The following is a 22329-nucleotide window of genomic DNA, read 5'->3' on the forward strand; positions in this document are numbered from 1 at the left end:
GCAGGACTTTACATTTTCTTCATTGAACTATAGTAGCCACTTTTTGTTCCATTCCTGTAGCTTGGTTGACCTTCTGAAATTGACCTCCGTTTCAGCCACTCCTTTTATCTGCTTTTCCAGGAGCAGTGATTTGCGGTCTTTATTGTTTTTCTTTGTTTATTTATTCATTTGTTTTGACAGCAGAGGAAGCAGCTCAAGGGCAAAAAACAAAACATAACAAAACTCAAAAAAGTCCGCTAGTCGCCACTCCTGTAAAGAAAAAAAGAACAACGTGGCTAAAAAAAGAGAGGTTCATTGCCCTTGAGCTGTGTCCTTTTCCCTTCCCACCATAAACGCATCACTCTTAACAGGCAAGCTTGTGACCGAGCTCCGAGGGATGGAGAGAGAGGACGCAGCTGTCGTGGTGATGTGCGGCGCCCCCCTCTACCAACTCGCACCTCCGGACGAAGACACAACCTCAGACTCCCCTCCCATATCCTCCACCTCAGCCACCTCCACCTCCAACCTATCCAGATGAGGAGGATCAGAATCCCCTCCCGTCACCTGGATGAAACCACACCCACTTTGGTGATGGGAAGAGCAAGTCACGTTGATGTTGGCTTCTCACGTTAGTAACTTAGTCTCTCGTTTTTTCCTTGTATTACTTTGGTGATTTATGTGCGGAGGGTGAATGAGGTGGTTCTTCATGTTGTTATATATTTGAATTCTTGGTGCAGCACAATGGTGGCTTCAGGCAAGTAGTTCTTTATTGTTTCCGCTGTGCATTAGTGGCTTGAAGCACGTCGCATATTCACTGGAAAGTATGGAGCTCTGTTACATGAGTTTTCTAGGATTCTAGCAGGAAACTGGGATGGCTGTTTTGTTTTAGGATACCCCGAATGTTGCATGAAGCTTCTCATACCACCAGTGCAACAGTCAGACAAGGCAAGTGCTGTCTGGTATATTCAAGGGGGAGGATGAAGTTCTATTACATGAGTTTTCAAGGATTCTAGCAGGAAACTGGGATGACTGTTTTGTTTTAGGATACCCCGAAAGTTGCACGAAGCTTCTCTTACCACCAGTGCAACAATCCAGACAAGGCGTATGCTGTCTGGTGGGGTGATACGTGCCAAGTCTTATGTATATTTTAATTGTGATGCATTTAAAATTTGAACCCTGTGTGGATGATTCAGTACGTCACTTCTGGGCGAGCGTCCCAAAATTCAGTGATAACTTTTATAGCGTAACTTTCGCTTCTTTTTACTGTAGGAGAATCTGCTGACACTAAAGCTTCTCTTAAGACTTAGTGTGTGTGTGTGTAAGTCCAGCCTGCACTTCTGCCTGCCTAGTAAGAGTGGCAGTTAGACTTTAAGAATCGCCTATAGGATATTTACGCCACTCTGACCTCACTGCATCATTACTGGCCCAACACTACACAGACCTTGGCCCATACTCGCAGACGCTTCCGGCTCCCACAACAAACATTTTCAAACCCCACAAAGGAGATAAGTCTGATTTTCACGAGCTCACATTCATGGTATACAGAAGGGTTATCAAGCTATCACTAGGCTCGTAAAACTATCCATGGAAGTACCCGCGACCTCTTCAAAAGCCACATTCATGGTGTACAGAAGCATTATCAAGCTATCACTAGGCTTGTAAAACTACCCATGGAAGTACCCACTACCTCTACAAAAGTCACATTCATGGTATACAGAAGCATTATCAAGCTATCACTAGGCTCGTAAAACTACCCATGGAAGTACCCGCGACCTCTACGAAAGCCTTATCAAATGTGGGTGTGTGAGCTCCGAAAGGTTTGTGAATATGGGCCCTAGACAGCTGTTGTGTTAGCCCCTGAATAGGCCAGCAAGCCTCTGTGTCACCCACCACAGCAATGCATTCCACTACACCTTAGGATTCATTTCGTTATGTTTTCCTGTATGGACCAAAGCGCCTCCTCAGAGCGTTGTGATATTAGCTGTGAGAGCCTGCCTAGGACCTTAGCATCAGCCCGCCAGCCATGCCTTAGTGAGACCCCTGCACAAAGCTGTTAGTGGACTCTGTAGTTGCTTTTGATACAGATCCCGAAGGCCGACTGCTAGTGTTCCCAGGCGTCCACCCATTTCACTCATTTGAGGCCCCCCTTGAGGTTCTTGAAGGCGGCGTAAACTGTAAACTGCGGTGGGGATTGAGGCCTTTCCATTGATGTTCGTTGTTACTCGTCCCACTTCACTATTACCATCACGTCACTTGTCCATTGAGTGTACGTGTGTGTGTGTGTATTTCGTTTCTTTCCCTTGGAGTTTTCTTAGGTATTAAGTGTGTAGTGGTGCTCCAGCCTTACTTTGTGGTAGTGACTTAGCTAGGGTGGTGTGTTAGTGTGGGTTCTGAGTAGCTTTTCTATCGACACTGACTCCAAACATGACAGTAGCTGGTTAAACTTAGCATTCTAGTCCACTTTAGTATTAATGGCAGAAAAAAGAGAGAGAAAAATCACTTACTAATAATATTTCTAGTAACTGAGGTTGGCACAGTTCTTAAACTCACTCCACTCTTTGTAAAAACACTGGATATTTCTGGTAAGCTAAGTGGGGAAGGTTCTAAACTCATTTCACTTTGTACGTTTTAAGCTGTTTCATATCGGGTTTAGGGGAAGAAACTTATTAAGTCGAGTGTTTACAACGATATTTTAAGCATGCTGATACGTGGATATTTCTGGCAAGTTAAGTTGGGAAGGTTCTAAACTCATTTCACTTTGTATTAAACTGTTTCATATCGCATTTAGGGGAAAAACCATTAACGTTGAGTGTTCACGAGCATGCTGGTAGCTGGTTATTTTGCCAGGTTAAGTTGGGAAGGTTCTAAGCTCATTTCACTTTGTATTAAACTGTTTCATATCACGTTTAGGGGAAGAAACTTATTACGTTGAGTGTTTACAAGGATATCCTAAGCATGCTGGTACGTGGATATTTCTGGCAAGTTAAGTTGGGAAGGTTCTAAACTCATTTCACTTTGTATTAAACTGTTTCGTATCGCATTTAGGGGAAAAACTATTAACGTTGAGTGTTCACGAGCATATCGTAAGCTTGCTGGTAACTGCTTATTTTTGGCAAGTTAAGTTGGTAAGGTTCTAAGCTCATTTCACATTGTATTAAACTGTTTTGTATTGCATTTATGGGAAGAAACTTATTACGTCGAGTGTTTACAAGGATATCCTAAGCATGCTGGTACGTGGATATTTCTGGCAAGCTAAGTTGGGAAGGTTCTAAACTCATTTCACTTTGTATTAAACTGTTTTGTATCGCATTTAGGGGAAAAACTTCTTATGTTGAGTGTTTTCGAGCATATCTTACTTAAGCATGCTGATACGTGGATATTTCTGGCAAGTCAAGTTTGTAAGGTTCTTAACTAATTTCACTTCATGTTCAGATGTTTCGTATCACGTTCAGAAAAAAACTAATGACGTCGAGTGTTTACTAGCATACCCTGAGCATGCTGGATGTTTCTGGCAAGTCAAGTTAATAAGGTTCTAAACTAATTTCCCTTATTAACACGTTTTGTATCACCCTTAGGAAAAAAACTTACTACTTTGAGTGTTTATGAGCATATTTTAAGCATGCCGTTCAGTGGATATTTCTGGCAGGTTGAGTTGAGTAAGATTCTAAAGCTCATTTCACGTCGCATCAAGATGTTTCGTACCGCGTCTATGAAAAAACTAATTACGTCAAGTGTTTACGAGCATACCCAAAGCACCTTAGTGTCACCTGGCGGCCAAGACAGGTGGAGGTGTGCCAGGCTGTCAGGTGGTGAGTTATCTTGGGCCACCAGAGGATTAGATTCACCCGCCACTGTGTCACTCCTGCTTAGCGATACCGAGTGAAAAACAGTCTCAGTGCTAGCTAAAAAAGATGTGATTATATAGGTTAGAAGTCTTTGTTTTTGTATTTGCTTGTATTCTAGGGGAGTGTGTATGATTAGGTTAGGTTAGGTAAGGGTATGATACAGTTGGCCCTTCATTTAGCGCGTTTTTCTTTATGGACTTCCCGGTTACATGCCCTTCACACACACACAAAAGTCCCACCAGTCACAAAATGATAAATCCCTTTGAAATAACACCTCCAGTTAGCCTGAATTTCTTGGGTACTTATTTTGTGGACTTCTCTGTAACATGCCCTTGAGCTGTCTCCCTTCACACACACACACAAAAGTTCACACCAGTCACAAAATGATAAATCCCTTTGAAATAACACCTCCAATTAGCCTGAATTTCTTGGGTACTTATTTTGCGGACTTCTCTGTAACATGCCCTTAAGCTGTCTCCCTTCACACACACACACACATGCAAAAGTCCTGTCAGTCACAAAATGATAAATCCCTTTGAAATAACACCTCCATTTACCCTGAATTTCTTTGGTACTTATCTCGCACTAAATCAAGGGTCTACTGTAGTGTGAATGGTTTTATGCTGCTTTGATTTCCCACTTTTTTAGCTCTTAAGGGAGACACAAAGAGCTCCTTGATGTGATTGCAGGTGAGGTGGTTCCTAAGCCATGAAGGAGATGCTAAGGAACGCCTAATTAATGAAGACAACCTTTTTTCCCCTCTTTCAGGTGTCCCTAACTCTATTTATTCTTGGTGCCATTTAGCCTTTACAATTTTTGGATATGATTTTTTTAGTTTACTCAAGATTGCAGCTGTGATTTTTCCATATCATCTGAGCACTGTATGTTGTTATTTTTGGTAGTATAGTTTTACACATGTTCGTAAATATATATCGTCACGTAACAACCCGGTGATGTGCCCCGGGGCTGATGGATGCAGTGGAGGGTGTGTCAGGAGTTCCCAGCACACGGTACATTACAGGAGAACTGCCAGCCCTGTTTTGGTGAACTTATTTAAGGCTTTGTGTTCATGTCGAGAATTATTCCAGGCAGATAATTTTAAGCCGTTCATTCGTATTTGTTGTTTTATGTAGCGGTAAGCCAGAGAGGGCGTCGAGTAGTGTTCACAGAGTGTATTGGTGAAGCAGTAAACACAAAGCTGTCCGGAGGTGGCACTGTGAACTTTGTGTTGTGAGGCGACGGCTCTGTGAGGGTGGCTGTCCTGGCCTGGCTGGGTCGGCGCCCGCTCGCCCGCCTCCCTCAAGTTGTGATGAGGTCGTGTGTGTTGTCCTTACGTTATCATCGTTGTGTTCCGTGTTCAATAAGGTATTGGGTTTAAAGTTACAGAGTTTTACTTTTTTGCTTTGCATTTTAATGGAAAAGCATAAACATGTGCTTCAAGATTTTGTGGAGTTTTCATGTCTATGTTAAAAAGAATGTTTCCTGGTGCATGTGAAAAGATATTTTGCTTTTGTCACATTCCATTACCTTTTAGTGTGTCTTGTCTTATGTCAGTGTGTCTGGGTGCCATAAGCACTTATTTATTGCTTTTATACACATTAAATGAAACATATTTATCTTACTGTTTTCCTTTCACCTTGTTACTATAGGTACAGCAGGCGGCCTTGAAATTAATATGGTTCACAGCTTGACAGATAGACGAGACATTTAAAAGAAACTTTTTGAGAGTCCTGCAGAGGCAACCAATTATTTTATCAGTGCTTAGTTGCCTTAGTAAGAATTGTACCATGCCAAGACTCCAGCCAACTGTTTGGATATTCCTGTAGGAGGGTTGTGCTGCACCCAAGCCAGAGGAGAGAATACAAGTTGAGGGGAAAATAGTGCATAAGAAACATAGGAGCACACTAAGTGGCTTTGTAGGATGCCCTGGTGAGCCTCAGCAGCAGGGCTTCAACGCAGGACACAGTCATGGTGAGGCTGTTTCGTACTTGTTGTTAGTTGGTTATTGGTATTTTTGCAGATTCAATAAGTAGCATATTGAACCTATGACCATCTTGTAGGAATTGTAGGTCAAGGTAAGTGGCTTAGCCTGTATTCTCAGACACTTTTGGCTCTTAACAAATATTTCCAAGGCCCAAAAGTCATTACTTGAGTTCTTATGAGCATTTTTCAGTCATGGTGCAGAAGCCTTGTCAAATTATCACTAGACTCATAACACTGGCCTTAATGCCAACAATGAATGACCATATTATGAGAAATAACTTTATTCTGAGGAAAAACTGCATGTAAAATAGTCTTCAGCTAACAGATTAATGCCTATGTAGTACATGTCACCTGCACCTCTCAAGACCAACCTTGGGAGGAGTAACAACCGTTTATTGGATATGTTAACTTAGTTACACTTGATCTACACCAAGTCAAGATAGAAATCCACTAGATTATTCCGTTCCCAGAAGTCCTGGCATGTCACACACACCAAACACAACTAACCTCAGTCGCCCTTCACAAGGCTACAAAAAAAGTGACCTAGCGTTAAACGAGTTACAATAATAATGATAATAATGAGAGTTTCCATCACAATATATAACTGCAATGGACTCCTACAACTGCCAACTCGTCCAAAAAACTTAGAAGCTAAACATAGACAGCGTGAGTGTTGACAAACTGGCCAGTCGCACCCCACGGGAGGTTACTCACTCACTCAACACGCACCGCAACACTCAAAGGCTGGCGGCCCACTAGTCTGCTTCAGCTTGCCAGTTTAGCTCACGCGACTTACCGCCTCGACACGACACGCTGGTAATAGCCGTTCTATGCGTCAGGTGGAAGAGAAGCTCCGGCGACGTTCCTTTGTGGCCGTGATCTATTAGCAACTTAAGGCTGAGTCACTGTGAGAGTATGAAGAGGAGTCCCTATATTTATACTTTCCTTTATGTGTGTGTGTTAGGGAGGGGAGGAAGGGGTTGGGTCATGATGTAAGGTAAGGTTTTGGGTCTTGTTGGAGAGGAATGGGAAGGAAGGGATTTAGATCTTGGGAAAAGGAAGGAAAGGGTTGGGGTCATACTTAGGAAGGGAAAGGATGGGGTTGAGGTCTTGTTGGGGGATGGGAAGGAAAGGGAAGGAATGATTTGGGGTCTTGCTGGAGAGGAAGGGAAGGAAGGGATTTAGATTTTATTGGGAAAGGGAAAGGAAGGGTTTGAAATCATGTTAGGAGAAGGGAAGGTAAGGTTTAGGGTCTGTTGGGGGAAGGAAGGAAAGGGATGGGGTCATATTGGGGAAGGGAAAGGAAGGGAATGAGGTTTTGTTGGGGAGGAAGGGGAAGAAAGGGCTTTGGTTTTGTTTGGGAAGGGGAAGGGTGTCTTGTTAGGAGGGGAAAGAAGGGGTTGGGGACATAGGAAGTAAGGGAGTGTATTGTAATGTATATGATGATGGCGCTAGAGTGTGTTGGGGGCAGAGTGTGTGGCTGTGAGCGGAGGACAGACCACATCACTCTTAGGACGGATTAAGGGGTGTGTGGTGTGTTGGATTTTGGGGTGATTTCAAGTATGGTTTTTGAGTTGCTTTTTCAAGGTTTAGCATTTTGTTATATACTTGTGGACTTTTGGCTTCTCCTTATCGTATTGTGGTATTGAGTTCCCTCTTTGTGTTGGTCATACTGTTGATAGGTAAAGGTTTGTATTGTTGATGTTGTTGATGAAGTGTGTATGGGTATGTGTGTGTGTGTGTGTGTGGACAGGACATGTAAATTTGTCATATTCATAGGTCATATTCATACTGTATTCATGTTCATTCATTTGTGTATTGTACTCTATTCTCTCTCTCACTCCCTCTCTCCCTCTTATCCCACGGAGAGGCAAAGAAAGGAGGAGGGAGGGAGAGTCTTTTTGTTTCGCTCAAACGTAACACACAATGATTTGAATTGATTTCCGCTGATTTGAAGTTGCTGCTCGAAATATACCTGACATTTTGATTGAAACCAGAAAGAAATTGAAATTGAAAGGAAATTGAAACTGAAAATTGAAACTAAAGAAAATGAAACAAAAAATTAAACTACAAATGAAACAAAACATGAAAAAAAGAAACAAAATTGACTGAAAATTGAAACTAAAGAAAATGAAACAAAAATGAAACAAATAAAAAACTACAGATGAAACAAAAACTGAAAAAAGAAACAAAATTGGAACTGAAAAAATGAAAATGATAAAATTGAAATGAAAAATGAAAAAAAGAAAAAATTAACCCCCCTCCCCCAAGAAAGAAAAGAAAATTAAACATAAAATAAAAAGACACGACATTTTGATTGAAACTAAAAGAGAAACGCATCATATAAAACCGCAATGCATGAGTTCTGCCGTGTGATCCGTGAGTGAGAGAGGCTGATCAATGTGTGTGTGTGACCCGTGAACTTGAGTCTGGAGGAAGGGGAACATTATACCTTGTGAAGAAGAGACGTTACTGCAAGCTTTGTATTCATTGCAACTTACGCTTCCTTATTTTTTTTTTTACATCAGAGGACACGGCTCAAGGGCAACAAAAAAAATCTCGCTGGAAAAAAAGTCCTCGCAAAAAAAAGCTACTTCCCATTGTTATCATTTTATTATTAGTTATTTCCATAAACCCAGAGCAAGGGAGAGGATACACCAGGCAGGAATCACTGTAGACGCTCCACTTAGCACATTACTCTCTATGGATTTCCTTATAACATGCCTTTGAGCTGACTCCTTCACACGCAGACACACCTAAAAAATCTGAGTTTATCCACTTTTAACCCGATTAACTGCGTGTCTTACCCAGTCCTCATACCATCATAAACTTATAAATATCACCCTTACCAAAGCACCTTATAAACTTTGATCAGGGGGAGTACTCAGACAATTCTCAGGGTCATAAATGCTTCTGAGGTTACGTTATAAAGAAATGATATGTCAAGTTAGCGAGACGAATGCCAGACTGTGTTGCTCTCTAAGGAAGGCAGCCCCAGTATTGGTGTCCGTGCTGAATGTGAGAAATGATATGTATAAAAGGCAAAAAAATCACTCACTAGAAATATTATAATGTCTTTCTGCAGTACATAGGCAAACCCCCGCCCCCTTGATCCCTCTCCTCGCCCTGTCCCCTCAAACACACACACACACACACACACACACACACACACACACATACACAGCTCTTTTCCCGTATGTTACAACTAGGTAAATACACACACACACACACACACATAGCTCTTTTCCCATATGTTACAACTAGGTAAACACGCACACACACACACACACACACACTTGAGCAATGTCCATGGATCTCACACTTCATTCTTCACACTTTTTGGATCTCTCAGGCTTATGTCAGCATACACTTCACACTTCTAACACTTCTTCCCTCTCTTTCAGGCTTCTTCCCCACGCACACTTCACACTTCTTACACCTCTCAGGCTTCTGTCAACACACTTCATTACACTTCTTTCCTCTGTCACTATCAACACACACTTCACATTAAATTTTCTTGCTTATCTTTTGGACCTCTCTCACACTTACTTCACTCACTCACACTCACACACACACTTCTATCTTCCCTCAACACACCACCGCACTTTCCGTCCCTCTCTCTCTCAGGCTTCCCTCTACACATAACTTATCACAAAACCCATCAAAACAGCAGCTACTGGTAAATATCTACTTTATGAAACACACAAACATAAAACGTCTCTAATACTACCCTGAACAATGCCTTCCTTCCTTAGCTGTGCCTTCTTGCCTGCCTCTCTGTCTCTCTCCCTTGCTGCTTCCCTCCCCCTGACAGACCCATGCAATGCCCAGCCACTTAATGTTCGTTCTTTTTAGTAGGTAACGACAGGAGCTTCAGTAACTCTCTTCACAAGGTTCTCTCCCTCTCACGTATGAGTGCCAGTTGTATAAAATCTTAAATCTATCCTATACTTTATGCTGAGGAGTGCATCATCAGTATTATCTTACCATTACAAAAGAGCGCAAGATCTCTAAATATTGTGAGTTCTTATATACAGTACCCAGAGAGTATCCAAAGTGACTATACAGGGTAGCAGCTGAAGAAGTTGTTTTCCTTAGTGTTGGTATTAATCAGTGTGTGTGTGTGTGTGTGTGTGTGTGTGTGTGTTGGCTGGAGGTGGAGGAGGTGAGGGTGTGAGCGTGGCAGCCTAGCGGTGGTGGAGGACAGTGTCAGTGTGTGGAGTGAGAGAGCTCGGGCAGACGTGTGGTGGACACTTGAGGATTAGCTTATGCTGGAATGTGTGGTTGAGGCAAGTGAGGCTGTGGTGAAGATGACAGTGCATGGTGGGGGGATGGGGGTGAGGGTGTTCATGGGGGTGGTACTGGTGGTGATGAGGATGTGTGGTGATGAGTTGTCACTGTGGACTGGCCGAGGATGGGTGTGGTGTGTGTGTGTGTGTGTGTGTGTGTGTGGCCATGTAAGGTGAGGGGTGGTGGTGAGGGGGTGGCGACCCACCTGGCCAGAGGTCCACTTGGTGTGTTTCAGCACGAGGTGTGTAGCGAGGGGGGGGGCTGGCGCCCCCCGCCCCGCCTGCTTTCTTCTACAGCAAACGTTTAATCACTTCAACCAGTAAACAACAATGCATAACAAACTACATAACTACTGTACAGGCGTCTTACGTATAAAGTAAAGTAAATAGCACCATGTTCGTCCAGGCAGCCGGCGGGGCCGGCGGGGCGCGCCGTGCCTCGCGCGGCGGCGGCCGCGGCGTGTCGGCGACGCAACACTCACTTGAGCACGAGGCCTCCGGCGGGAGACGGGTGTCCGCCTGGGGGGCGGTGGAAGGGTTCACAACCATGAGCGAGTAAGACACATGAGTCCTGGGGGGGCGGGGGTGGGGGGATCAGAATCGAAACTCCCTGAAGTCCGGGTGGCTGGAGGAGGCCCGCGCGTTGCGGTTGAAGGCTGGCGGCGCGAGGGTGGAGCCGGTGTTGCATCGGTTGCGGCGGCTGGAGAAGCGGCCGGGCCTCTTGGGCGGCACGCGGGGTAGCGACCACTGCTTGCCCTTGCGCATCCAGGAGGAGGAGGAGGACGCGGAGCCCCCCGGGCCGGGGAGACACGCGCCCTCTCGCAGCAACCTGGACGACACGCCCACCTCCGCCCTGGGCACGGCCAGGGTGTCGGTGTCGCCCGCCGAGGGTGTGGCGGCGATGGTGACGTGAGCGGCGCCTCCGGCCTGGCAGGCGAGGTGGTCCAGCAGGTGGGAGCTGGGCAGGACGGGGCCGAGGGAGGCGTAGCCGGCGCGGCCGTGGGAGGCGGAGCGCTTATGGCGGGTGGTGGTGCAGGAGGCGGCGGCGGCCACGGCCAGGAAGGAGTCCGACTGGGGGTGGCAGGAGTGGGAGGCGATCGACGTAGCGGCCGAGGGGCGCAGGGCGGGCGAGGGCAGCTGGGCGGGCTCACTGGGGCACGGCTGTCCGCCCCGGCAGCCCCGCACGCGCAGTGTCATCTCCACTCCAGTAAGGCACGGACACGGGCACCCGCGGGTACCCGGGGCGATCTGGAAGGAGGAACAGTCAAGGGTTAGCTGGAGTCAGGGCGGCTACTCATTGTACAGCCTACCTGCAGGCACCCGCATCCCGCGCGCCGGAGGGGTCACCGGGAACTCACCGCTGATGACTCGTTTCCTGGCGCGTCGCCGCCTCAGGTGCCTCGATCAGGTGTGTCCTGCAAAACATTGACATTCCGCCACGGAAGCAGCGCTTCTGAAATATACTGACGCCCCGCTGACGGAGGGGCGCCTCCATCTTACCGGCCCCGTCAACAGTACCTCATCCTTTATGGCCTGCCGCCCGCCATATCACTAAACAAAATTTGGGGCGCGTGTTTAACTAAGACGGAGGAAATCTTCGTCTACGCAATTATCCCGTGATGGACGCGAGCCTCGGCGGAAAATCGCGCAGTGACACGACGAAGAGCTCTGCAAGCCTGGCTGTGGGGGATAATGGGCGTGACACCTTCAGGGCGGCGCCAGGCTGGGGGGGAGGAGGTATGTAGGGAGGGGACGGAGGGCCTCGGCGGTGGTGGTGGTGGCGGGTGAGTGGGTCCCGAGTGTGTCTTCTCGGGGCACTCAGCGTCAGGGCGAGGATGGATTTGTGGGTTCGCCGTGAGCCCCGCCGGAATATTAGTGTGGACGTATGTCTGGTGTGAGTCATGGCGGGAGTGATTTGTCAGGGCGCGGCGAGGGAGGGAGGGAGAGAATAAGGGAGGGAAGGACAGAGATAATTAAGAGAAGGGAGAGAATAAATAGACGCTAGTGACGCGGAAGCAGGAGGAGGAGGAGGAAATGAAAGAGATGGGTGAGTAATGCAGAGAGAGAGAGAGAGAGAGAGAGAGCGTACATAAACAAACGAAGAAGCCCTGACGGAACCACTGACTCTCTCTCTCTCTCTCTCTCTCACACACACACACAGGTAGAATTAATTAGTGTCTGGCTCGCGCACAGGTAGTATAAAAACGGGAGATAAAGATGAATTATCGCACCCCGAATAGTACCGACAATATACCCAGCCAGCCTCTTACATTACAGCTGGCAGGTTGCGTCAACTCTTTTTCCCGTCCCCTTCCCTCCCTTCACCCTCCCTTTTTTTTGTCTACGTTGAAGGGGAAAGAAGGGAGAGGAAGAGGGCTGCGTCACATCTTACCCATCCCCCTCCCGTAACCCTCTCCCCCCCTTTTTTTTTACGTGTGAGGGGAAAGAGAAGGGAGGAGGAGGGGATGGAGAGAGAAGAGGAGAGAGGAAATGGAAGGAAGACAGAGGGAAAGGAGAAGGAAGAGATAAAGATAGAGGAGAGAGGGAAGAAAGGAAATTATAATAGGGAGAGAGAAGAGAAGGAAGGAAGAGAAAAAGAGGGTATCGAGAGAGGTGTTTATATCGAGTAAAAAGAAAACGGGTGATTTGTTAGCCTGACTATGGTATTTATTTTGCTCCTGTCAGGGTGTCTCGCCTCGTCCACCCTCGCCCCTCGTACCACCGCCTTCTGTTACCTTTCATCTCTCCTCCTCTCTCTCCCTCCCTCCTCCTCTCTTCTATTCTCCGTCTCAGGTATCCCTTCTCTTTTTCTCCCTCTCTCTCCTGCTTCTCTCCCCTTCCTCCTCTCGCCCATCTCTTTCTCTCCGTTCCTTCCTCCTCTCCGCCATTCAAGCATCCTCACCTCCTGACCTGTCCTCTTCCCTTTTCCTCCTCTCCTTCCTCCTCTTCTCCCATCCTCCCACTCTGCCTCCCTGTTCTTCTCTCTTCCCTTTCCCTCCCTCCCTTCCTTCCTCAGTCTTTCCTACCTCCATCCCTTCCTCATCTCCCATCCCGCCTTCTTTCCTCTAACTTTTTTCTCCTGTCCTTCCTCAGTACTCCCTTCTACCCTTTCTTCTTCCATTATACACATCCCCTTCCTCTCCTTCCTTTCAACCCTCCCTCCCTTCCTCCTCGCCCATCCTTCCATCCTATTCATATCCTTCACTCACCTGCTAGACATGGTTGTGATCCTGCAGGAGGGGCTGGGTGGCGGTGGTGTCCTCGCAGACCACGCTGGGGCAGGGCATGTCCAGGGCGCAGGACCCCGTGCCCGAGGCGGAGGTTGGAGTCATGGGCGTTAGCGGGGACATGGGCGTAGCGGGGGTGAGAGGCGTGACTGTAAAAAGAGAAGGTGAGGGTCAGGGGCGAGGTGGTGGTGATGGGGTGGTGAGGAGGAGAAGGAGGAGGAGGAAGAGGAGGTGGACAAGGAGTATCTATTCATTTTATATACTCCTCCATCTCTTCTTTCGCTTCCTCTCCCCCTTCCTCCTCCTCTTTCTCCTCCTCCTCCTCCTCCTCCTCCTCCTCCTCCTTCAAATAGTGTTAAGATGATGTTACTTTTTTCTTTTCTTTTTTTGTTGGTCTTTGATGCCTCGGGTGTGTGGTCGTCAGTCTATTTAGGTGTGTGTGTGTGTGTGTGTGTGTGTGTAGGGCCGCGGGGGTGCCAGAAGAGACCACAAGTGCCCGCCACGACCTAATGAGCCTCTCCTCCTCCCCTGAAGCGAGGAGGAGGAGGAAGGCCGAAGGAAGGAACAAAAACTTTGAAAAGGATTGGAGGAGGAGGGAAAGAACATGAGGAAGAAGGATATAAGGAAGACAGGAGGAGGAGGAGGAGAAGGAGGAGGAAGAGGAAGAGGAGGAGGAGGATAAAAAACCCAAGAAAAAAGTGCTCTGAGAAGAAAAAAAAACTATAAGAACAGGAAGAGGCAGTGGAGAAGGAGGAGCAAGAAAGAAATGAATTATGGAAAGGAGGAAGAAGAGAAAAAGAATAAAAAAAGACGCTGAGGAAGATCAGAAGCAAGAACAAAAAAAAATAAAAAGGCAAGAAGAAAAACAGGAACGAAAAAATAGGAAACAAGAAAGAAAAAACGAAAAAAAGGGAAAGGAAAATACTCCATTAATATTTTTATAAGTTTCTGCCTATTGCGCCGGTAGGCTTCCTTGATATAAGGCCTGATGGTCGGCCCCAGCCCGTTATGGCGCAGGCAAGTATTTATAGTGGTGCCATCTTGCTTGGCTCATGCTGCCCCCCGGAGCTCATCTTTGAACCTCTCTTTTAGAGAGAGAATCAAGAGTCCGGGTTGATAAGTGGTCTTCAGGACAGCATGTGGGTAGCCATGTGGTTAGGCCACTCGGAAGTGACTGAAAAATCTTAGCTGTGGCGGCGGGCAGGACGCGAGCTCGCCGGCACGCTAACCACTTTGCCACCGCCTCCCCATATATACATAGCCTATATATATATATATATATATATATATATATATATATATATATATATATATATATATATATATATATATATATATATATATATATATATATATATATATATAAGACATTTATATGAACCTTTACCAACGAAACAAGCAGTATAACTCTACACCAAGCCTCCAGCCCTAATACAAAGTGGCGGTCTCAGCCGCAGCTGCCTCGCATCTTCTAAACTATATTACACATGCAAAACTAAGCCATGAGACCACTGGTACCAACACCAAGACTCAGCACTCGAAAACTCAGCACCCAGCATGCAAGGTCAGCGTGTATCAAGACCCTTCCAATGGTAACATAGGAAGGACAAAAGTATAATTAGTAAAGAGCTGAACGTCTTAACATCAGCAAGAGTCAGACCAAACCACCAAAACTCAGCACTCGTTAACTCAGCACCCATCAGCATGCAAGATCAGCGTGTGTCAGCAATGGATTAGCTTCCCTCCGAACGTGACCTGTGCTGAGCGTCTTACAATCAGCAAGATGGCGGAAGCACTAGACCAAACTATCAGCGTCAGCATCAGCAAGTTATTAGTGAGCAAAAGCTATCGAACTCTATACCTGTGATAATACTGCTCCTCTCCTCCTCCTCCTCCTCCTCCTCTTCCTCCTCCTCCTCCTCCTCCTCGTGCTCCTGCCCTATTTGTAGTTGTTGTTGCTGCTGCTGCTGAAGGGACGGTGACCTTGAGCTTCTGGGTTCTCGTTCTGTTCGTTTAGCGAGGAAGAACGGAAGGAACGGCTTAGTGATCGTGTGGTCTTGGCCGTTCTGCCCCGCCATGAGAACCAAGGGACAGAACGAAGGGATAGGTGAAGGGCGAAGAGGGAGGGACGGGAGATGACGAAGGAAGGGGGGAATAGGAGAAAGGTGAAGAAGGAAGGGACAGGGAGGGAAGAGGAGGGAAGAAGGGAGGAATTATGAGAGGAGTGAAAAAGAATATATCATAGGAAAGAAAACACAAATAGAAAATCAATTAAAAGAGGAAGACCGCACCTCTCTCTCTCTCTCTCTCTCTCTCTCTCTCTCTCTCTCTCTCTCTCTCTCTCTCTCTCTCTCTCTCTCTCTCTCTCTCTCTCAAAGTACCGAATGTCAACCTAGATTCTGCATTTTAAGGTCAGAGGTCGAGAGAGAGAGAGAGAGAGAGAGAGAGAGAGAGAGAGAGAGAGAGAGAGAGAGAGAGAGAATGTCAGTTAGCCTGTTTCCCTAGGGCGGCTACACAGGCTGAATAATAGAGATCAGGCTTAAAGCGGCGACTAGCGGATGGATCAGCCCGCCTGGACGGAGTTAGCGCCGCGGAGAAAACGGGAAAGAAAGAAGAGGAGGAATGGCCCAAGGAATACCCGAGAAAGAAACAAAAAGAAACAAGGAAAGGGAGAAAAAGGAAGAGGGAGAACCGAGTTGGCGCCGCAGAAAGAAAAAGGACAGAGAAAGAAGGAAGAGGAAGAAGAACCTAACAGGAAATCCAACAGACGGAAGGAAAGCAACAGAACAACAGAAATAGACCCAGGAAAACAGCATCAGGGAAACACACAAACGGAGAGCAAAAAGGAGAAAGAAACACAGATGAGACAGAAACAGACTCAGAAAAAAGACAAAAGTAAAAAAGGAGAACTAATCAGACAGACAGGAACAGGAACAGACCCACAGACAAACGGAAAACAGAAATAGACCCACAAAACATAACCAGAGAGAGAGAGAGAACACGGATGAAACTTGGACGTACACGAAGACACATCAGGGGCATCGACCGCGCCTATTTCTGGACCTTCGATTGACTCCACGGCCGCCGTTGAATAGTTAAAGCAAAGAGGCGGTAAAGAGGGATGAGAGGCGAGGAAAAGGCATAGGAGGGAGAGGAAGGCATGGTAACTATTAAAACTGGGAGCCGAAGAGCGAGAGGGAGAGGAGAGGAAAGCGGAGGAAGAGGAAGAGATGATTATATGAAAGACTGAGAGGAGAGAGCATCAAGGAAGGGGGAAATATGGATGAGGAGAAAATGAAGTGAGGAAAAGAGAATAAAGGAGAGACACGAGGAGAGAAAAGAGGAAAGACGTATCAAGAGAGGGAAACAAGAGGCGAGGAGAAATTCAAGTGAGGAAAAGTGAGAGGAAGGAGAAAGATTGAAGAGGAAAGACATAAAGAGAGGGAAAAAGTGAGAAAAAAGGAGAAAACTTGGAAAAGAAAGAAGTATTGAGAAAGGAAAAGGACGATGAAGGGAAAGTGAAGCGATGGAAAAACACATACAGAGAATAAAAATGAAACCCAAGTGGAAAATTTAATATCACTGAGCGTTAAGGAAGAGAAAAGGTGCATTGCCTACGACATAGACGCTTTCAAGACACCTCCGACTCCATCCATCCAATTTTGACCCTCTCTCGACTATACAATCAACCACGAATTTGCAGTAGCACCAGATGACTTTCCTTAACATAACCTTTAAATTCACTCTTGATCTACCTCCTTTCCTGTACAAAAATAAGGTACTCACACACTGACACTCGTGGAAACAGAAGATAAACAAGTGCTCAACCGTAACAGACACTTGCGCGCGCACCTTCCACCCAGAACCAAAACAAAGACCTGCGCGCGCACCCTCCGATCACAACAACAACAAACCATCACTCACCCGGCGTCGACTCCTGGCTGTTGAGGCGGTCGAGCTCCCGCGCCGAGTATAGAGGCGTGTTGACCTGGTACGTGTTGTTGAAGAGCGAGTAGTCCACCGCGTACTCGCCCAGGTCTTTGTTGAAGGTCACGAGGGGTTCGAACCTGTATCCCCAGAGAATCTCGTTGGGTAGGTACGAAGAGCGAGCCTGCGTGGTCATGCCTGGAGGAAAGAGAGAGGAAGTAAAGGTGGATTAGTGATTGGTTTAGAATGTTGGATGTACGCTAAGAGAAAAGAGGAGAGGGAGAGAGAACAAAAGTAAGGTTGAAAGAGAGAAACAAAAAGAATGGTATTGAAGATTGCACGTATGTTAAGTATATACGCAAAGGAATATAGATGAACACAGCAAAAAAGAGAAAGAAAATGGATCCAGTAGAAAAAATTAACGAAGAAAAATACAACTAAAGGAAAATAAATATACCTACATACGTGACTGAGGAAGGAGGAGGTGGGGGAGGGGGAGAAAGGGGAAGGGGGTGTAAGAATCGTAAATGAAGCAGCTCAAGGGCAAAAAAAAGAAAATAAATAAATAAATAAATATAATGAAAACAAAAAGGTGGAAGGCGTATCATAATCAGGGGTAATTTAACTCCACTTAGCGCCGTCCCTGCTCACTCCCTTGACCGCCGATCCATCAACACGCCCATAAATCGTTACTAATGAGAGAGAGAGAGAGAGAGAGAGAGAGAGAGAGAGAGACGTATATCGCTACCATTATCCAAAATATGACCGACCTTATCACAATCGCACCAATTACGTCGTTATTGAACATTTGAGAGAGAGAGAGAGAGAGAGAGAGAGAGAGAGAGAGAGAGAGAGAGAGAGCAATATCGTACTGTTCTTAGATAGCAACACGTAATGAAAGAGGAGGAGGAGGAGGAGGAGTGCAGCTCCGTGGGATTTTCCTTGGGAGTATACCGTCGGGAGTGGAGTCTGCGAGTGAGTGCAGCGACGCGTCTCCTGTGGTATGCTCCCCGTTAGTTAGTTAGTCAACCGAAATACGATCAACCTTTAGCGATTAAGAAAGTACTCAAGCGCCGACAACTTCCTAAATAGAGACCAAAGAACCCTAAATTAAACCTAATGATAAAATACAAAGAAAACATTGCCATCGTAAACCATAATACCTTCTTCCATTAGCGATCACACTAACTCAGGATCGTAAGGTGAGGCACAAAGGACTTCACCCCCACCGCCGCACTCTATTAGGGCCAACACACCTGGAATTACCGCGTGACAGGTGTGCAAACTGACCTTAATTATCGGGCCGCTCAGGTGTTGATTGCGCCGGCTTACGTAATAACAAGTCGACGTTTAACCTTTTTTCGGGTGTTTCGGATCGATAGCTGTTTACGTTTTCTTTATAGGGTGACGGTGGTCTAAACTTAACGCTGTCACAAGGGCCAGTGCTACGGAGATGAGCTTTAAGGCCACGCGCAACTTAACCTTACCTGCCTTTAACCCTCTCTTACCTGTGGACTCGATTTCGGTTTCCCTTTGTTGAAATAGGCGGTCGGAATGGTGTCCTTTAACTTAACACTATCACAAGGAACAATGTGACGAAGATGAGTTCCGAGGCCACGCGCAGCTTAATCTTACCTATCTTGAACCTGAGGACTCAATATCGGTTTCCCTTTTCTGTATAAAGTGGGCGGTGGTCTTTAAGTTATCGGTATCTCAAGAGCCAGTGCAACGGAGATCTCACTAAGGCCACGCGCAGCTTAACCTTCCCTATCCTTAACTCTTACCTGTGGACTCGATGACGCCCTCCAGGATAACCACGATCTCAAACTTCTCCCGCAAGAGGTCGTGAGCCGAGAGGTCGTAGAGCGGGGAATTCTCGTTGATCTTGTGTATGATCGTCATGGGCCAGATGAAGAAGATCCGATCCTCCCCGATATCGTAGCCCACATCCAACTCGTACTGGAAGAAGGGCAGCACCTCACCCTCGCGCGTCACCCTCTTCCGGATGAGCTGCGCGCGCACGTGAGCCTCGATGATGTGTGACTTCCTCATGTCGCCTACCCTGAAGAGCATGCACATCTCCCCGTCCCGAAGACACAGGCAGGCGTTGCGGGAGAACATGAGCGTCTGCGTTCGCTTCTTCGGCCGCGAGAGCTTAGCGAAGACGATGCCGACCATGAACGCCTGGAAGAGGAGAGAGAAGAGAGAGTAGGGTTAGGTTAGCGGTAAAACAGAGGAACGTCGTGCGAGAACATGAGTGTCTGCGTCCTTTTCTTCGGCCGCGAGAGCTTAGCGAAGACGATGCCGACCATGAACGCCTGGAAGAGGAGAGAGAAGAGAGAGCAGGGTTAGGTTAGCAGTAAAACAGAGGAACATCGTGCGAGAACATGAGCGTTTGCGTCCTTTTCTTCGGCCGCGAGAGCTTGGCGAAGACGATGCCGACCATGAACGCCTGGAAAAGGAGAGGGAAAAAAGAATAGTTAGGTTAGAGCCAAAACAGATAAACATTACGAGAGAATATAAATAAAATAAACGCCTGCATCTTCTTCTTCGGCCGTGATAGCTTGTTGGCGAAGACGATACCAACCCTGAACGCCTGAGAAAAGAGAGATAAAAGAAAAAGAGTAACGATAGAGGTTAAACAGATAAGCCTTGCGTTGCGGGGGAATATAAAGAACATGAGCGTCTGTGTCATCCTCTTGGGCCGTGATAGTTTGGCGAACAGGATACCAACCAAGAAGGCCTGGAAGAGGAGATAAAGAAAAGAGAGAGATAAAGAAAAAAAAGAAAAAGAAACAGATGGAGGAGAAAAGAACAAGAAACAAATGGAAAAAGAAAAAAACGAGGAAAAGAGAACTAAAAACAACGGAAGATAAGGGAAAGGAAATGAAAGGAAATTGTACACACACACACACACACACACACACACACACACACACACACACACACACACACACACACACACAAAGAAATAAAACGTAGCAAAGAAAAACAACAACAAGAGAAACGTCAAAAACTAGACATATGGTTCACCGACTAACGCCAAGAAACCAACATATGTGAGAAAAAGAACGCAATATAAAGATCTACGGCGCACATACACACAGCGAACGCCTAACAACAGACGCCCACAACAACAGGGAAGACCTAGCTACTGCGTCACTCTCTGGAACCAAGCGAGGCGTAGTTACATGTACCTCAGCGCGTAGTGACTCACGCATACCTTATTGCCTTAGCCTACCGCGACGCAGCTCCAGACGGACAGAACACGAGAGGGATACGATGGAGGGGAGGGAGGGAGGAAGGAAAGGGAGGAGAAAGGACTTGGAGGTGGAGGAGGTGGAGAAGTTGTATTAAGTGTTGGAAGAGTAGGAAGAGGAGGAGGTGGAAGTGGTAGTGGAAGAGGAAGGAAGGAAGGGATGGAGGGGAGGGAGGGTGGAAGGAAAGGCAGGAGAAAAGACTTGAAGGTGGAGGAGGAGGAGGTGGAGAAGTTATATCGTGTTGGAAGAGTAGGAAGAGGAGGAGATGGAAGTGGTAGTGGAAGAGGAAGGAAGGAAGGGATGAAGGGGAGGGAGGGTGGAAGGAAAGGGAGGAGAAAATACTTGGGGGTGGAGGAGGTGGAGGAGGTGGAGAAGTTGTATTAAGTGTTGGAAGAGTAGGAAGAGGAGGAGGTGGAAGTGGTAGTGGAAGAGGAAGGAAGGAAGGAAGAAAGGAAGGAAGGGAGGCAAGAGGAAAAAAATGAAGGCTAGAGGAGGAGGAGGAGGAGGAGGAGGAGGAGTAGTTGTATGAAGTATTAGAGGAGAAGGAAGAGGAAGGAGCGAGGAAAAAAGGAAGGCTTGAGAAAGGAATTGGTAAGGAGGAAGAGGAGGAGGAGGAAGAAAGAACATCAATAACAACAAGAAGAAGAGACGGAGAAAGAAGAATCATTAAAAAAAGCAAGAACGAGAACAAACAAAAAGAAAAACAACCACCAGTAAGCTAAACCCGGCGACGAAAACCTTAGACTTACAATATATAAACCCCTACCAACGCTACTCTTGAAGCTGAAAGGACGCACCCACCTGTATCATAACGCCGGTGATGCTCTGAATGCACATCACGAAGATCGCCTCGGGGCATTTCTCCGTGGTGTGCCGGGACCCGTAGCCGATGGTGTGCTGGGTCTCCACGCTGAACAGGAAGCAGGACGTGAAGCTGAAGATGTTCATGACGCAGGGAGTCCATCTGAAACGCACCGTGAAATGACCTAGAATAATTTGAGAAGGAAACAGAGAGACATATAGATAGAAAGAGCGTAGGAATGAAGGTCAGGCAAGAAGAAAAGGATTGGTAAATAGATGGAAAGAAATGACGCACGGGGAGAAAGGATTGGTAGAATAGAACGTAAGGAAAGAGAGGACAGATAGGGTGAACTTAAGGATGTTGATGACGCAGGGAGTCCATCTGAAACGCACCGTGAAACGACTTAGAGTTAAACAAGGATGGAAACTGAAGGGCGCAGATAGATAGAAAGAGCGTAGGAATGAAGGTCAGACAAGAAAGAAAAGGATTGTTAGATAGACAGAATGCAAGGAAGGAAGGAATGACGCACAGGAAGAAGGGATTGGTAGATCGATTGAACGTAAGAAGGAGGAGAACGTAAGGAAAGTAAGGACAGACAGGGTGAAGTTAAGGATGTTGATGACGCAAGAAGTCCATCTGAAACACACCTAGACAGGACCTAAGGTTATACGAGAAGACGGATGGACAGGGAGGAAAGGACTATTACATCGATAGAACGTAAGGAGAAAAGGAAGAAAGCGAGAGTATATAGATAGAACGTAAGGAAGAAGGATAGACAGGAAAAACGACAGATAGATAGATAGATAGATCGATAAAACGATCACTCATTCTCCGCTTCCCTCCCTCCCCTTCTTCTTTTCCCTCCTTTTTCTCTCTCCTCCTCCTCCTCCTCCTCCTTTTTCTCCTTTTCTCTTCGTTTCGCTTCCTCTTCGTTTCTGCTCTCCTATCCCCCTTCTTTCCTTCCTCTCTCCTCCTTCTTTCTCCTTCTTCTCCCTTCTCTTCCCTTCTTCCATCTTT

The 22329-nt window shown here is 46.6% G+C and overlaps 2 protein-coding genes and 1 long non-coding RNA gene across 20 annotated transcripts in view; 1 reads left to right on the forward strand and 2 right to left on the reverse strand.

Moving 5' to 3' along the window:
- LOC126998201 (death-associated protein kinase 1-like) overlaps window positions 1-5440 on the forward strand; it is a 44727-nt gene extending 39287 nt beyond the window's left edge. For 3 of the 7 annotated variants that reach the window (XM_050859656.1, XM_050859657.1, XM_050859658.1), the window contains one exon: window positions 351-5440. In XM_050859656.1, the coding sequence (XP_050715613.1) occupies window positions 351-517 (167 nt within the window). In that variant the 3' untranslated portion in view covers window positions 518-5440. The remainder of the gene's footprint in view (window positions 1-350) is intronic. The other 4 variants (XR_007752681.1, XR_007752683.1, XR_007752684.1 and 1 more) reach the window with 4 other exon arrangements.
- On the reverse strand, window positions 3100-10693 carry LOC126998205 (uncharacterized). The gene is made up of 2 exons (XR_007752685.1): window positions 4233-10693; window positions 3100-4098 (listed from the first exon to the last, which is right to left on the reverse strand). It is a non-coding gene; the product is annotated as an uncharacterized LOC126998205 (long non-coding RNA).
- A 503-nt stretch (window positions 10694-11196) lies between these two features.
- The window catches only part of LOC126998202 (G protein-activated inward rectifier potassium channel 2-like), a 77579-nt gene continuing 66446 nt past the window's right edge, over window positions 11197-22329 (reverse strand). For 11 of the 12 annotated variants that reach the window (XM_050859661.1, XM_050859660.1, XM_050859666.1 and 8 more), the window contains 6 exons: window positions 21312-21474; window positions 19035-19434; window positions 17248-17448; window positions 15185-15328; window positions 13306-13472; window positions 11197-11344 (listed from right to left, as the gene is read on the reverse strand). In XM_050859661.1, the coding sequence (XP_050715618.1) occupies window positions 13309-13472; window positions 15185-15328; window positions 17248-17448; window positions 19035-19434; window positions 21312-21474 (1072 nt within the window). In that variant the 3' untranslated portion in view covers window positions 11197-11344; window positions 13306-13308. The remainder of the gene's footprint in view (window positions 11345-13305; window positions 13473-15184; window positions 15329-17247; window positions 17449-19034; window positions 19435-21311; window positions 21475-22329) is intronic. The other variant, XM_050859667.1, reaches the window with a different exon arrangement.

The sequence above is a fragment of the Eriocheir sinensis genome, chromosome 13, assembly GCF_024679095.1.
Source record: "Eriocheir sinensis breed Jianghai 21 chromosome 13, ASM2467909v1, whole genome shotgun sequence".
In the NCBI taxonomy this organism is placed as follows: Eukaryota; Metazoa; Arthropoda; class Malacostraca; order Decapoda; family Varunidae; genus Eriocheir; species Eriocheir sinensis.